At 52.1% G+C, this 14171-nt stretch overlaps 1 protein-coding gene across 1 annotated transcript in view; it reads left to right on the forward strand.

The window, feature by feature from the left end:
- Window positions 1-192: 192 nt before the first annotated feature.
- The window catches only part of dpysl5a (dihydropyrimidinase like 5a), a 31340-nt gene continuing 17361 nt past the window's right edge, over window positions 193-14171 (forward strand). The window contains exons 1-2 of the mRNA XM_063184260.1: window positions 193-600; window positions 3629-3890. Coding sequence (XP_063040330.1) covers window positions 3630-3890 — 261 coding nt within the window. The 5' untranslated portion in view covers window positions 193-600; window position 3629. The remainder of the gene's footprint in view (window positions 601-3628; window positions 3891-14171) is intronic.

Genomic DNA, 14171 nt, shown 5'->3' on the forward strand with positions numbered 1-14171 from the left:
ATTGGCGTGGCTTCCTCGCTCGGTTTATAAAGCGTTCCCCCAGAAGGACACGGTCATAAATGTTTCAAAGCATTTTACTTTGCTATTAATGACCTGGGTCTGGAGCGGAACAAGATAGTGTTGCCTCCTGCCTCCTCTCCTCATCAGTTCACACCAACAGCTACTAAAGGTCACAACAGGTCAGCAATCACGGACGTTTCTCGTTCTTTTACGCATACATGTTTACGCATGTAGCCTACTTAAAAAAGGAATTCTGTTATGTCACCAATAAACTTAACTTGTTGCGGTTAACAGTCACTCACACTACTTCTGATACTGTCGAGGCAACCACTGGTACAAACCCCCGGATGAGAAGGCACGCCCAAGAAGCCACTCTATTGGTTCAGAGAGCGACAGGACCAATACGCGCAGAAGCTGATTGGAGAGTCGACGTGTCGCCGCTTGGATGCTGCCAGTGAAGTGAGGGGTGTGCGGGCTGGACCAAAGGAAAGCATCTGCTGGTGTCTGCTCGTGTCTAGCTACTGGAAGGTGGCATCGGCAGTCATTGTTTGCTGCTACTGATTGTGCACTAAAGATCAGCTTGGAACGTTGCGGTGAAAGGTATGATTCTTTCAGACTTTTCATTCGGGGCGCGTCCTTTTTATGTTAAAAAAAAGGGATATTGACATATTTACGGTGGAAGGCTTTGTATTGATGTCATCGGTTTAATGGTTACGAAGAACGCATAATAGGAAGCTAGTTTCACTGTCCTCGAGTTGCATTGTTGTGCGCCGGGTCCATGCAAGTGCAAGCCGGCTTTCCTCCATTCTCTCACCTCTCCATGCTGTCTCGCTTGTTAACATCTGGGCTGTACGTTAAACCCCGGTGCTCCCTGGAAACCGGTGGTGACCGTAATGGTGCATCATCTTACCATCTTAGGTGTAAACGCCTAACAATGAACATGGAGTCGGTAGACTGCTCTCGACACCTGATCATTGCCATTAATGGTTTGTTTCCTTGCAGCCGGCTAACAGGGGGGTGTCTTGCTGGATTTGGGTGACCGATGTCTCTGTTAGAGAAGGGTTTGGCCTCCTCTTTGTGTATGAATTCGGGAGCGTCTTGTGGGATGGGTCCCTGCTCCCACGTTCCCTGCAATGCCCAAACCCCATTAAAAGGCATTCGGTGCACTGTGCCATCTATTATTTATAATAATGAAGTTTGTGTGATTTGAGGGAAACACCCCGTCTATAGGCCTACAGAGTGATCATGAGTTATTGGTCCGGGACGTCTGGAGTAGCCTGTAAGCATCTTAGCAGGACGTCTATCTGGATATAAATCACTCACCACACCACAGAGACGCGACATCTATTTTGGCCCCAAGCCAGTCGTCATGGCTCATTAGAGAGCATGTGCGTCTCAGTGTTGTCAGAAATAACAATGAATACAATGATTGTAGCCACACAATAGTCATCAAGCGACGTATTGCAACAACATCGTTTTACGATCCCTTAGAAGAGTTACATCTTGCGGGAGATCCATTCGAGATTCCACTGCGCTGCAGATTGACCAAACGTGATTACTAGTGTTGCTTAGTTTTAAATAGAACGATGAGGTTTAAATTCAGAAAATGGGTCAGGTGTGCTCGGCGACTGAGAACAAGTAGTTCCGAGTTTTGCGTGAGGTTTTGGGAAGAGTCCTGAGCAGACTTGCTGTGTGTTAACCTCAGCACCGGTCCATAATTCATGGTGCTTTCTCCTCTGCTGCGCCCTCCCCTCCTTTTGCCCCAAAGTAGAACCACCGGCTGCGCGATAGTGGGATGTTGGGGGCGGGGGTACCCATGCCGTAGTCTTGCCGCACCCACACATACCCACACCCATATTGCCTGTGTTCTTCACACACATAGGCAAGACACGCACACAGCTCCATCCACTCACACACACACTCACCCATCCAGCAACAGACATGCAGACATACACCATGCTCAGATTATCAACAGATGTACAGTAGCCTACACATACTCTCTGTTCTCACCTTACACAAATTACTGTTCACACAAGAACGTGTGTAAATATAAGCACAATGACACACACACACACACACACACACACACACACACACACACACACACACACACACACACACACACACACACACACACACACACACACACACACACACACATTAGCTCTGCAGTCCCTGCCATTTCAAGCTGGCTGTACATAAAGTTCTCAGTAGTGCTGCACCCCAAGTACAGGCAACACCCACTTGGATAACACACAGAGAGCCATAGTATGGCCAAACACTGGTTTTGTCGGATTCCTTAACACACTAGTTCCCAGTCGTCCCAGCCCGTTTAAAACATGTTGTAGCACTTTCTCCGCCCTTTTAAAACCGAAAAACACTCATGGGACGGGTGGGCCCCGGCCTCCAAAGCGGTGGCCTAGTTTGAGTGGGGCGCAGGGCAGGCCGTGTGCTCCTCCTCGTCATTGGGACAGGGACAGCCACTGACAGTGCTCAGCTGTGCACTGTGCAGCAGTGCCCGGAGTGTAGTGTGCCCAGGGCCGCTGACAGCTTTTGCCGGGGGCCCGGACAAAATCATTTGAAAGGGCCCTCAATCCAACACACACAATGTAATGAGAACAAAAATTTGGGGCCCCTCTCTTCTTGGGCCCGGGACAGCTGACCCCTTTGCCCCCCCCCCCCCAGCTTCCCTGAGTTTGCCTGTGCATGTGTGGTGCACGTGTGAATACCAAAACTGCCAGACTGATGTCATTATCACACATCCAGCCCTGTGGTTTGAAGCTCTCAGACTGATGTCACATCCACTCTGTCGGATCAGTCGGCAGGGCAGGGCCACCCTTCTGTCACTTATCTCTGCTGTTTAGTCATGGATGGGATGACTCTCTCTTCCTTCCAGTCTCCTAAGGTCCTCTCATCCCTTTTCCTCTTTTCACTCCTCGTGCTTCCACTTCCCTTGTCTTGTTGTCCTCCTCTGACTGTGTGTCGACTCGTAACCTTCTACCCTCAGCTCTTTCTCTATGAGTATTATTATTTATTCATTTTTAAAGATATTTTTCTTTTAGACTTAATTATTGACAGGACAGTATGGGAGAGTGACAGGAAATGTTGGGAGAGACAGGGAAGGGCTGGCAAAGAACCCGGGCCGGAATCGAACCCGGGTCGGCCTCGTAGTAAACGAGTGCCCTACCGTCACAGTAGGGCCTCTATGATTATTATTGTCAATAAATCAACCAAACATATAGGAAATAGATCACGCTCAGTTTCTCAATAAATCAGTCAAGTTATACGTGTGGTTTCATTGAATCCACAATCTTAAATCAGGCTCACAGCCAGCCAGTCAGGGCCTTCTTTTAGTCTTTTTGTTCTGTTATCCGCTCATCATTTGCCCTCCCCTTCATTTCCACTCCATTTTACTCATTTAGCGACTCGTTTAGTCATCCTGCTCATTAAATTGATTGCCCCTCCCCCGTTAGATTAGTCTTTACTGGCCAAGTCTTTGCTTTAACTCAAACATGGATCCAAATGATTGTACTCTAGATTCTAATCTCTCGCTATCTGTCTGTCTCTGTGTCTGTCTGTCTGTCTGTCTGTCTCTCTTTCTGTCTCTCTCTCTCTCTCCCTCTCTCAGCATGTCTTCCAGTGGCTCGACGGCACGCATCCTCATTAAGGGGGGCAAGGTGGTGAACGATGACGTGACGCAGGAGGCGGACGTCTACATTGAGAACGGGGTGATCCAGCAGGTGGGGAAGGAGCTGATGATCCCTGGTGGCGCCAAGGTCATCGACGCCTCGGGCAAGCTGGTGATGCCCGGCGGCGTTGACACCTGCGTGCACCTGCACGACAGCTTCATGAACGCCACGCCCGCCGACGACTTCTACAGTGGCACCAAGGTGGGTACCTGGTAGCCAGGCCACGCCCTCCTGGTGACACAACACCTTCGCCGTTGCTTCTTGTCCGGCCAAGAGTAATGTAAATACCGTTTCTGATCTCTAGAAAAATCGTGAACTCCACCCACTTTGTCGGAAACCAATCACCCAGTGCAAACCTAGGGAGGCGGGTCAACCATGCCGTTTGGGAAACGTTCATTGTTATGGTCTTGGTCAGACCAAGTCTCCAAGAGATTTGAAAGTCGATGACAATCAGGCAAGGTACCTGGGGCAAGGAATGAGCATAGGGTGTGTAAATCACAGCTTCCATGACAATCGATTTCTTAAGGCAGCGATTCGATTATTTTCAATACTTAAGAATGCCCACGATACGATTCATTTTGATTTGATTCGATAGTTTTTCCAATGACTTCTATTATGTTGCACAATTAACAGCTAGGGCATTAAGCAGGGGCCAGCTTAAGAAAGCCCCATGATATACGATTCGATTTGATCGTCGGCCGTTGGATCGATGCATCGATACATATCGATTATTATTTACACCCCTTGTACAATCCATGGATGGTAATAAACGTAATAACATAGTAATCTTATAGTATCTATATCTGCCATATGAGTACACAGACATACCAATTCCATGTACAATATGTATGTATTACGTGTAAGGCACGACAAGAGTTTTAGATGTTCGTTTGGAAGTACTTCCTAACTTTGACTTTACTCACTTTGCTACCTTTGATGGCATTTCAGTCAAGTAAAATGCCTCTACATCTGCCTCCATGCACAGTAATGGTCCTGTTTGCTGACTACATCTTCAATAATAGAGTGTGCGTGCATGGTGAGAGGGTTGGAATCATTTTTTAGGCCAAGGTGGGTAACTGGTGCTCACACAGCGAGCGTGCAGGATGTCTGAATGGATTTCAATGAAGTGAAACGGTCATTTAGTAGCACCAAGGTCTACTGTATGCCCGTGTGCAGTGATTGTGCTTGCCCTCTTTTACGTTACATTAGGAAATGACAACAAAACAACTTTGTGTGCCATGTCAGTGAAGTAAAATGCTTTCAATGAAAAGCACATAAACAGTGTAAGTTTCCAGTTCCGGTCAACCTTGTACAGAATAGGGATAAAGTAATAGTGGATATCAATGTCATTATTGACAAGTAGGCTATACAGCAAATGCTCTGATGACTGTAAATTGTTGATGTATTGACAGAATAAAAGCCTTAGTTTGTGCCCTAATGACTTGGAAATTCTCTGTCAGCATTAACCCTCTTCATACAGCTTCAGCGCAGGTGAATCGTTTGGGATGTTTCATGGGAGACTCTGCTTACAGGCAAATAAATAATAATAATTAATAAATAATAATAAACTGTCAGATTTGTGGCGCCATTCCAGAGGTAGTGCTCTAAGCATCTGTTGCCAGTTGTGCTTATTGGTAGATACACCTAGGGCCGCTAACAGTTTTGGCCGGGCCCGGGACAAAGTCATCAGCCCAATACATACAATGTAATGAGGACCCAATTCTGGGCCCCCTCTCTTCCTAGGCCCGGGACAACTATCCCCTTTGTCCTCCCCGTCGGCATCCCTGGATACACCATCTCCAAATGCCTGGAGCCAAAACATTGGAAGGGCCGAATACTGATTTCATGCTATAGAGAGAACCCCACCACAGCAGTCCACCAAGCTTTGAAAAGCTAGGGTTTTTTTTTTCTTTTACGTACAGAGTTGATTTTCGCCTAGAGCCGGAAAAGATTCTAGCCTCAGAATCCCACTTGAGTGCTCATCTGCACACATCTCAATACATCACAGGAAAACACGTCCCAGAGGAACATGAAGTCTGAGTTGCAACATATTAGGAAGCCAAAGTGGGATTAAGCCTATTCCCAAAAAGGCTTTGGGCTTTCTTAGTTAGTATTCCGTGTCTGTGAGAAACATTCAGTTCTAAATTACCATGAAGCAGTCTGTCTAAAGGCTTTGCACACGGAAAGTGGACGTGAGCTAAAATTATTCTCTTTGCAGAGTAAAAATAGCTTGAAAGTTCAAAGCCGTTTTATCTGGAGTTGCTAAAGCAGAACAATATGTGAAAAATGGTGATATGTGACATACAAAAAGGACTGTATAATGGGCTGATCCAGGGAAAAATAGCAAACTGCACAGGTTGTCCGGTAAGAACAAAAATGGATAATCCCCAAAGAAAGGACACACACACAAGTTTGAAGGCCTTGAACCATGAACCGTGAACCGTGGTTTAATTCTCAAGGACGCACGGTCGGCACACAGGCACAGAAATGAGGACGATAGGATCCTGAATCGCCCGAGACACAAAGAGAGAAATGAGAATAGGGAGAAGAGAGAGAGAGAAAGTCGGATCCAACATTAACTACGCTACCACAGTCCTGCATGGAGTCCCCGTTGGTCACTTCTGCGCTGGTGGGCATAAGTCCGACCCCCTAATAAGGGTGTTTTTGGCGCGAAGTCTATGTAAATGAGCTCGTGTCCAGCTCGTGCACGAAAGTCTGCGCCAATCACAGGTGACAATAACAACGTGCTCAGCAGTCCTGTGCATGTCCACAAACGTCACTGGTACAGACACAGACACAGACACAGACTCAGACACCCTGACGCCAGAATTCTGAACAGCCGCCCCCAACTTTGACACAAAGTTGTGTCCATGAATGTGAGGCATCAGACAGAAGAGTCCTCCGGGAGTGCTGGAAGTCTCACCAGGCGTGAGACTGGGCGGGTGTAGGTCCGGTCCTTGACCTGCACCTGTGCTGTCCTCACTCTGCCATCTGCTCCAGGGATGACAGTAGTGACCTTGCCCACAGGCCACAGAGCACGTGGGAGCTGGGGGTCGACGATCATGACGATGTTGTCGACGGCGAGGTCCTCTCTGTCCCGCTGCCACTTGGAACGTGTCTGAAGTGTGGGCAAGTAGTCCCTGATGAACTTGGCCCAGAACTGGTCCGCGAGGACTTGGCAGTGCCTCCACCTGCGCCGACTCAGGATCTCGGAGTCAGCGTAGACCACCTGTGGCATGGATGGGTCACGCCGCCCCATCAGCAGCATGTTGGGAGTGATGGGATCCGGGTCTGCGATGTCTGATGAGGTGTATCCCAGTGGCTTGGAGTTGATCATGCCTTCCACCTCGATCAGGACTGTCCTCAGCACCTCCTCAGTGACTGACTGTGCACCGAGTGTGGTGTGAAGGGCAGACTTGATGGAACGGATCTCTCGTTCCCAGGAACCACCAAAGTGAGGAGCGTGTGGGGGATTGAACTTGAATTCAATCTGCTGACTGGCCAAGTGGGACTGCAGTTCAGGGCTGAGGGCGTGGAATGTCTCCTGCAGTTCAGAGTGGCCACCTCTGAAGTTGGTACCCTGGTCGGAAAGCAGCTCGTGGGGCTTGCCTCGGCGCGCGATGAAGCGCCGTAGGGCCATCAGGAAAGAATCAGTGTCCATGCTGGCCAGAAGGTCGAGGTGCACGGCGTGGATGGTCAGGCACTTGAACACAATACCCCATCGTTTCTCGGTGCGTCGGCCGATCTTGATGAGGTACGGACCGAAACAATCCATCCCAGTGGAGTAGAAGGCTGGCTTGTGCAGTCGCAGACTGGATGGTGGTAGGTCAGCCATTCTTGGGATCACTGGCTTGCCGCGCCACTTAAGACACTCAGGACAGTTGAGCTGATGCTTCTTGACAGCTGCTCTCCCACGCAGGATCCAGAACCGTCGGCGCAGCTCAGCGAACACTCGCTGTGGTCCGGGGTGCGCCAGACGGAAGTCGTAGTCTCGGATGATGAGCCGTGTGACAGGGTGCTTAGGGTCTAGCAGGATGGGGTGCAGTGTCTCCTCCTCAAAGGCGTCACACCTGCGCAGACGACCTCCTACCCGGATCAGCTGGGCCTGCACGTCGTACTCCGGAGACAGCATGAGGAGTCTGCTGTCACTGGAGACTGGCTTCCCTGCTGATAGCAGGGCGAGGTCATCTGGGAAGGAGTCTCTCTGCACCTCTCTGAAGAGCGCCATCTCTGCGTCCTTGTAGTCCTCTGCGCTGAAGCCTGTCTGCTTGGCCGCCCCGTGACAGGCTCTGACTGTGGCCTCCAGCAGCTCCGGGTACAGGCTGTAGTTACCTGCATCAGGCAGTGGGGGGTCGGAGGTCACGGTGATGTGGCCGCAGAACTGAGCCTTCCGCAGCTCAGCAGAGTCGTCGGCCGTCTGAGGTGGAGGCTCTGGGCGAATAGGCCATGATGTCTCGTCCTGCCACAGGAAGGGTGGTCCGCGACTCCAGCGATGCTCTGGGATGAGCTGAGACAGGGTCAGCCCTCTGGTGATGTCATCAGCTGGGTTGTCTGATGTGGGAACATACCTCCAGGTGCTGTCCTCTGTCAGCTCTTGAATGTCCGCGATCCTGGTGCCGACGAACACCTTGTAGCGGCAGGACTGGGACTGGAGCCAATCGAGGACCGTGGATGAGTCAGTCCAGTAGGTGACACCGGTGGTGGCCAGGGAGAGCTCCTTCTTCAGGACAGAGCCCAACTGGGCCCCTGTGTGTGCAGCACAGAGATCCAGTCTGGGGATGGACTGCTGTCTGACTGGGGCCACTCGGGACCTGGCTGCCAGGAAGGCAACTTGGATGTCACCGGCCTCGTACACAGTCCGCAGATAGGCCACTGACCCGTAGGCTCTCTCCGATGCATCCGAGAACACGTGGATGGTCTGTGCAGCGACCTGTGTCCCCAGGGTGGAGTAGCATCGGGGAATGGAGATGGAGGTGAGGTGTTGGAGCTCAGTCTCCCATGTGTGCCAGGCTCGCAGTATGTCCTCTGGAAGCTGTGGGTCGTCCCAGTCCCTCTTCTTGTCCCACAGGCGCTGGACGAGGATCTTGGCCCTGGTGGTGAAGGGGATGAGCAGTCCCAGAGGGTCGTACTGGCGGGCGAGGACACGGTAGATGGTCCGCATGGTGGGCTCAGCAGTCTCAGTGGAGCGGAGGCGGTAGCTGAGGCTGTCAGACAGGCAGTGCCATAACAGCCCCAGGGCCCTCTCCTGAGGGTCAGCTGCGTCGTGGGAAAGCCAGAGTTCACTGCTCTCTGACCGCATCTCAGCTGGCATGTGGCGGATGAGCTCTGGCAGGTTGGTGGCCCACTGGCGTAGCTCGAAACCACCGGAGAGGAGAAGAGGTTGCAGCTTGCTGATCAGCTGCTTGGCTTCTGATGTGGAGGGGAAACTCTGTAGCAAGTTGTCCACATAGAAGCAGTGTTCCACGGAGTGTCGGGTGTCCTCCTCTGGGCTGCTGTGATCCAGGACGTGCTTCTGGAGGGCGAACGTGGCGCAGCAGGGACTGCACGTGGTCCCGAACGGCAGCACTTGCCATTCGTAGACAGTCGGGGCTCTGCTACGGTCCAGGTCTCGCCAGATGAAGCGGAGGTAGGGCTTGTCCTCAGGCAGGAGACGAACCTGGTGGAACATCCCTTTAATGTCGCTGCTCACGGCGACCGGATGCTGCCTGAAGCGGAGTAGAACACCCAGCAGAGAGGAGCCGATTGTGGGTCCAGGATGTAGCTGCTCATTCAGGTTGCCGCCCTGGTAGGAGTATGAGCAGTTAAAGACGATGCGGTCTTTGTTGTTGTGGGTGACCATGTGGTGAGGGATGTACCAGGCATGGTCATTGGACTGGACTTCAGCTGAAGTGAGTCTGTTGACGTAGCCTGCGTCCACCAGCTTCTTCACTTCATGGCTGAATGACTCTGCCTTGGGAGGGTCCTGTGACAGCCGCTTCTCTGTCCCACGGAGATGGCCCAGGACTGCCTCCAGGGGTGCGTTGAGCTGTGGACCGCCTGTCTTCCACAGCAGGGGGGTGGCGTACCGCTGAACGCCGTCGACTGCCACTCTGACAGTCTTCTCCTCCAGCATCCTGACAGCTGCTGCGTCCTGCTTGGACCGGGCGACGACCTTCTCGTTCCTGTACGGCAGCACGTCCATCTGCCACAGCTTGGAGACGTTCTGTAGCAGCTCCGCTGATGGTGCTGGTGTGCTGGTGAACGCGCAGGTCGTAGTGGAGGACCGGTGCTTGACGGCTTTAGCTGGGCCTTGCAATGTCCATCCGAGCCGTGTCTTCAGTGCCATAGGACCGCCAGGAGGGCCTACGTGCACCGGCTCGATGGGGACAAGGAGGTCTGGATAGTCCGAGCCAATGAGGAGGAGTGGCTGGACTTGGGTGAAGGAACTGAGAGGCAGACCTCTGAGGTGGCGGTAGGTCTTTCTCAGTGCCTCAACTGGGTGTGAGTGGGGGGACAGTCCAAGCTCGGGTGATGTGAATGCCCGCTGTATCTTGTACTGCCTCTGTGGGTGGCTGGCGGACGACACAGAGAAGCTTACTGACATGCCAGGCACCGTCCTGATGTCCTGGCGGATGGTGCGCAGGGCTAGCTCCTCCTTCTGTCCCCGTAGGCCGAGCTGCTGCGCCGCTTGGTGGAGGAGCATGGTGCGTTCGGAGCCGTCGTCGAGGATGGCGTAGGTCTCCATCTTCTTGCCCCCGTAATGCAGGTGCACCTTTACCATCTTCAGCAGCACACAGCTGCCTCTCCTCGCTGGGTCGAGGTAGTAGTTGGCAGGCTGGCTGGCTGAAGGCGGCGTAGCAGTCTCTGGCTTGTTGTGGATGTGCGAGTTCACCTCGTGCAGTATCTCTAGGTGCAGGCGGTTGCACTTAGGACACCGGGTCTTGAGGTTGCACTGGGCCGCCAAGTGGTCACGTCCACACCTCCAGCATCTCTTCCCAGCCTTCACCCACTCTACAGACAGTTCAAGTGGCATGTTCTTAAACGCGGTGCATTGGTTTAAGTAATGCTCCTGACTGCTGCAGTATGGGCAAAACTTCTTGGGACGGTCTGCCGGCTGCTGTGTGGATGAAGATTGCTTTGGCGGCTGCTTAGCTGGCTTCGCTGGGGGGTCCACCAGCAGGACCGTGGTGGACCGGGTGGCTGCGGTCTGCTTCCCCCTGGCGCCTCGCTGTCGGTCCGGCTGACTCGCTGCTGCTGCTTTCGTCGGCTCGTTGGTCTCATCCATCTGCACGCCGACCTCGTGCTCCAGCCAGTCGGCGAAGTCCCGTAGCGTGGGGACAGGTACACGGGCAGGGTCAATGTACCGCCGGAAAGCAGTACGCAGCTCATGTGGCAGCTTGGGCAGCAGCCGCGACACATGGGACCCCGTACGTAGCTCCAGCTGCTCCTGTGTGCCCATCTTGTCCAGCATCCCCACCAACGCCTGGACCCTCAGGGCGAAGTACCTGAAGCCTCTCTGGTCACCGCTCTTCACCGGGGGCTCCGCCAGCAGCATGTTGATCTGCCTTAGCGCAAGCTTGCGGGGCTGGCCGAAGAGCTTGGTGAGGGCAGCCATAGTGTCAGTGTAGGGGGAGCTGCTGTGGCAGTAGGCGTCCGCTATCAGAGCAGCTTCCTCCAGTTTCAGGTGGTCCAGCAGCACCTGATACTTAAAACGCTCGGTCGCGTCATCAGGCAGGACGTTGTCGAGAGCGAGCTGCATCCTGCTGAACTGCCGTGGGTCGTCCTCGGTGAAGAGCGGGATCTTCATCTTGGGCCCGCGGTACGTTGTCTCTCGGTGAGGCAGGGACTGCAGCCGCCGTGGCAGTGGTGGCAGCGCATACTGCTCCGGAGCCTCTGCAGATGCGTGGGAGGATGGCTGTTGCCGTGGTGCAGCTGGGGGGTGCCGCGGGCTGTACGCCATGGAGTAGTCTGGAGTGGCCACGTTGGGCGGTGAGGACTGGTGACCCCGTGCCAGGTTCATGCTCCGCACGCGCTCTGACAGCTCTGCAATGAGCGGCGATGGGTGTAGAAGAGCTGCCCTCTGGTGTGGGGTGGATGTCACTGCAGCCGCTGTGGTGGTGGCGACGCGTGGCCGGGGCAGAGGTGGCTGGTCTTGCAGCTGTGGCTCTGGCTGCGGCGCACGGCGTGTGGCGATCGCCGGGTGAGCAGGGCTGTGTGTGCTGTCCAGCCGCAGGGGTGACGAGGTGGCCTGGTGGAAAGGAAGCTCCATGAAGAGTGTACCTCCTTCGGCGCTGCGGTTTCCACTAGGTGAGTGAGCTCCAGGTGTGACTGTCGGCACCTGAATGTCTCTGGCAGGCGAACGTGGTGGAGTGGCGAGATACTGCTGCATCAGGAACTGCACTTCCCTCTGTAGCTGCCTGGTGTCCTCCCTCATCTGCCTGGTGTCCTCCCTCGTTTCCTGCCGTATGTCTTGTAGAGCAGCAAGAAGGATAGCTGTGTTGTCTGTAGGAGGAGATGTATGTCCAGCAGGGGGCGTGTGTGTCACCTCCCGGGGCCTGCTGTCCTCCGTGTCAGACTGATCAGCAGTGTGTGTGTGTGGGTCATCCTGAGGCAGCCGTCGCTGAGGCAGGTCCACCAAGTAGTCGTCCAGGCGGCGAGGCTGGTGCTGCTCTCGGCGAGGACGGAGGTTGCCATCAGGGTTATCCATCTTTACTGTGCAAAAATGCTATATCCGGCTCGAAGGACCTTGTGAAAAATGGTGATATGTGACATACAAAAAAGGACTGTATAATGGACTGATCCAGGGAAAAATAGCAAACTGCACAGGTTGTCCGGTTAGAACAAAAATGGATAATCCCCAAAGAAAGGACACACACACAAGTTTGAAGGCCTTGAACCATGAACCGTGAAACCGTGGTTTAATTCTCAAGGACGCACGGTCGGCACACAGGCAAAGCAATGAGGACGATAGGATCCTGAATCGCCCGAGACACAAAGAGAGAAGTAAGAATAGGGAGAAGAGAGAGAGAGAAAGTCGGATCCAACATTAGCAAGGCTACCGCAGTCCTGCATGGAGTCCCCGTTGGTCACTTCTGCGCTGGTGGGCATAAGTCCGACCCCCTAATAAGGGTGTTTTTGGCGCGAAGTCTATGGAAATGAGCTCGTGTCCAGCTCGTGCACGAAAGTCTGCGCCAATCACAGGTGACAATAACAACGTGCTCAGCAGTCCTGTGCATGTCCACAAACGTCACTGGTACAGACACAGACACAGACACAGACACAGACACCCTGACGCCAGAATTCTGAACACAATAGCTTGACAAAATAAGGGAGTCGTCAGAGTTCAACTTCAAGCATTTCCAAATCTATTATCTACCGTACAGTACAAGAGATGTTTTGGCTAAATATGGAACATACGGTATATGCATTTAGTCTATAGATGAGGAAGCTAGGTCCTAGACCTGAAGTTTATTTGTGTTATTTCACTGGTTAATCTGCATCTCACTCAGTCTTGCGATATCAGAGGTGGTCTCCTGTACTCATTGTACCATCTCCTTTTTGTATGCTGCATGTATACCCATTTTGGAACATTATGGGAAATTGACATTTTTGTCCCAGGCATTCCATTTCCTTCCATTGCAAAATGCATTTTTATAAAGGTTTAAAGGACTTTTTAGGACTTCTAAAAAATCATTTCCAATAATAAAATGCAAAAGATAAAAATGGTGCATACACCATTTTGCAACAAAACTCCTCATAGGCACAATCACAATACATCTGCAGGTGTTTCCGCAGTGCGCTCCAAGAGCCAGTACCATAATTATAACATTTCAAATGTTATATTTATATACACAAAATAAAACAGGAACATCTCGCACTCACACCCACACACTCTGGCACTTTCCTCCTGATGGCATCCCATCTCATGCGGTCTTTACTGATGCAGCCCCTTCTGACATGCACACCTCTGATATACTGCCTCACAGCCCCGCTCATCCGATTAGGCGCTTGTAATGGAGATAGATCTCCCATGAACTCCCCCTAGAGTAAAAGGGTGGGGGGCTAGAGATTGCGAGAGAGACTGTGGATGGACGTGTATTACTATTTAGAGGCTTATACATATGCACTTACACAGTACAGTATAATGCTGCTCCACATTGAGTATTTATATTACATGTATTACTATTTAGAGGCTGATACATACTGTGTACTTACACAGGACCAGTAGCATAGTAGGGCTTTTTCAAGTGGGGGTACGTGATTTGGGAAGTCATTAGTTCATTGGGAAACGTATAATGTCATCCTCACCCACCCCTTACTGTCCTACTGTCTTTTCTTCTCTGTTTTCATCTGTTTGGTCTATCACCAGCAATACTGCCATGTGCTCATTCTTTCCTTCCTTTCCTATCCTTTTTGTATTAAAACATGGACAGAATTGTGTAAATACAGTATACACTCACCGGCCACTATATTAAGAACACCTGTTACAACTGTTCTTTTAGG

This window comes from Engraulis encrasicolus, chromosome 19, assembly GCF_034702125.1.
Source record: "Engraulis encrasicolus isolate BLACKSEA-1 chromosome 19, IST_EnEncr_1.0, whole genome shotgun sequence".
In the NCBI taxonomy this organism is placed as follows: Eukaryota; Metazoa; Chordata; class Actinopteri; order Clupeiformes; family Engraulidae; genus Engraulis; species Engraulis encrasicolus.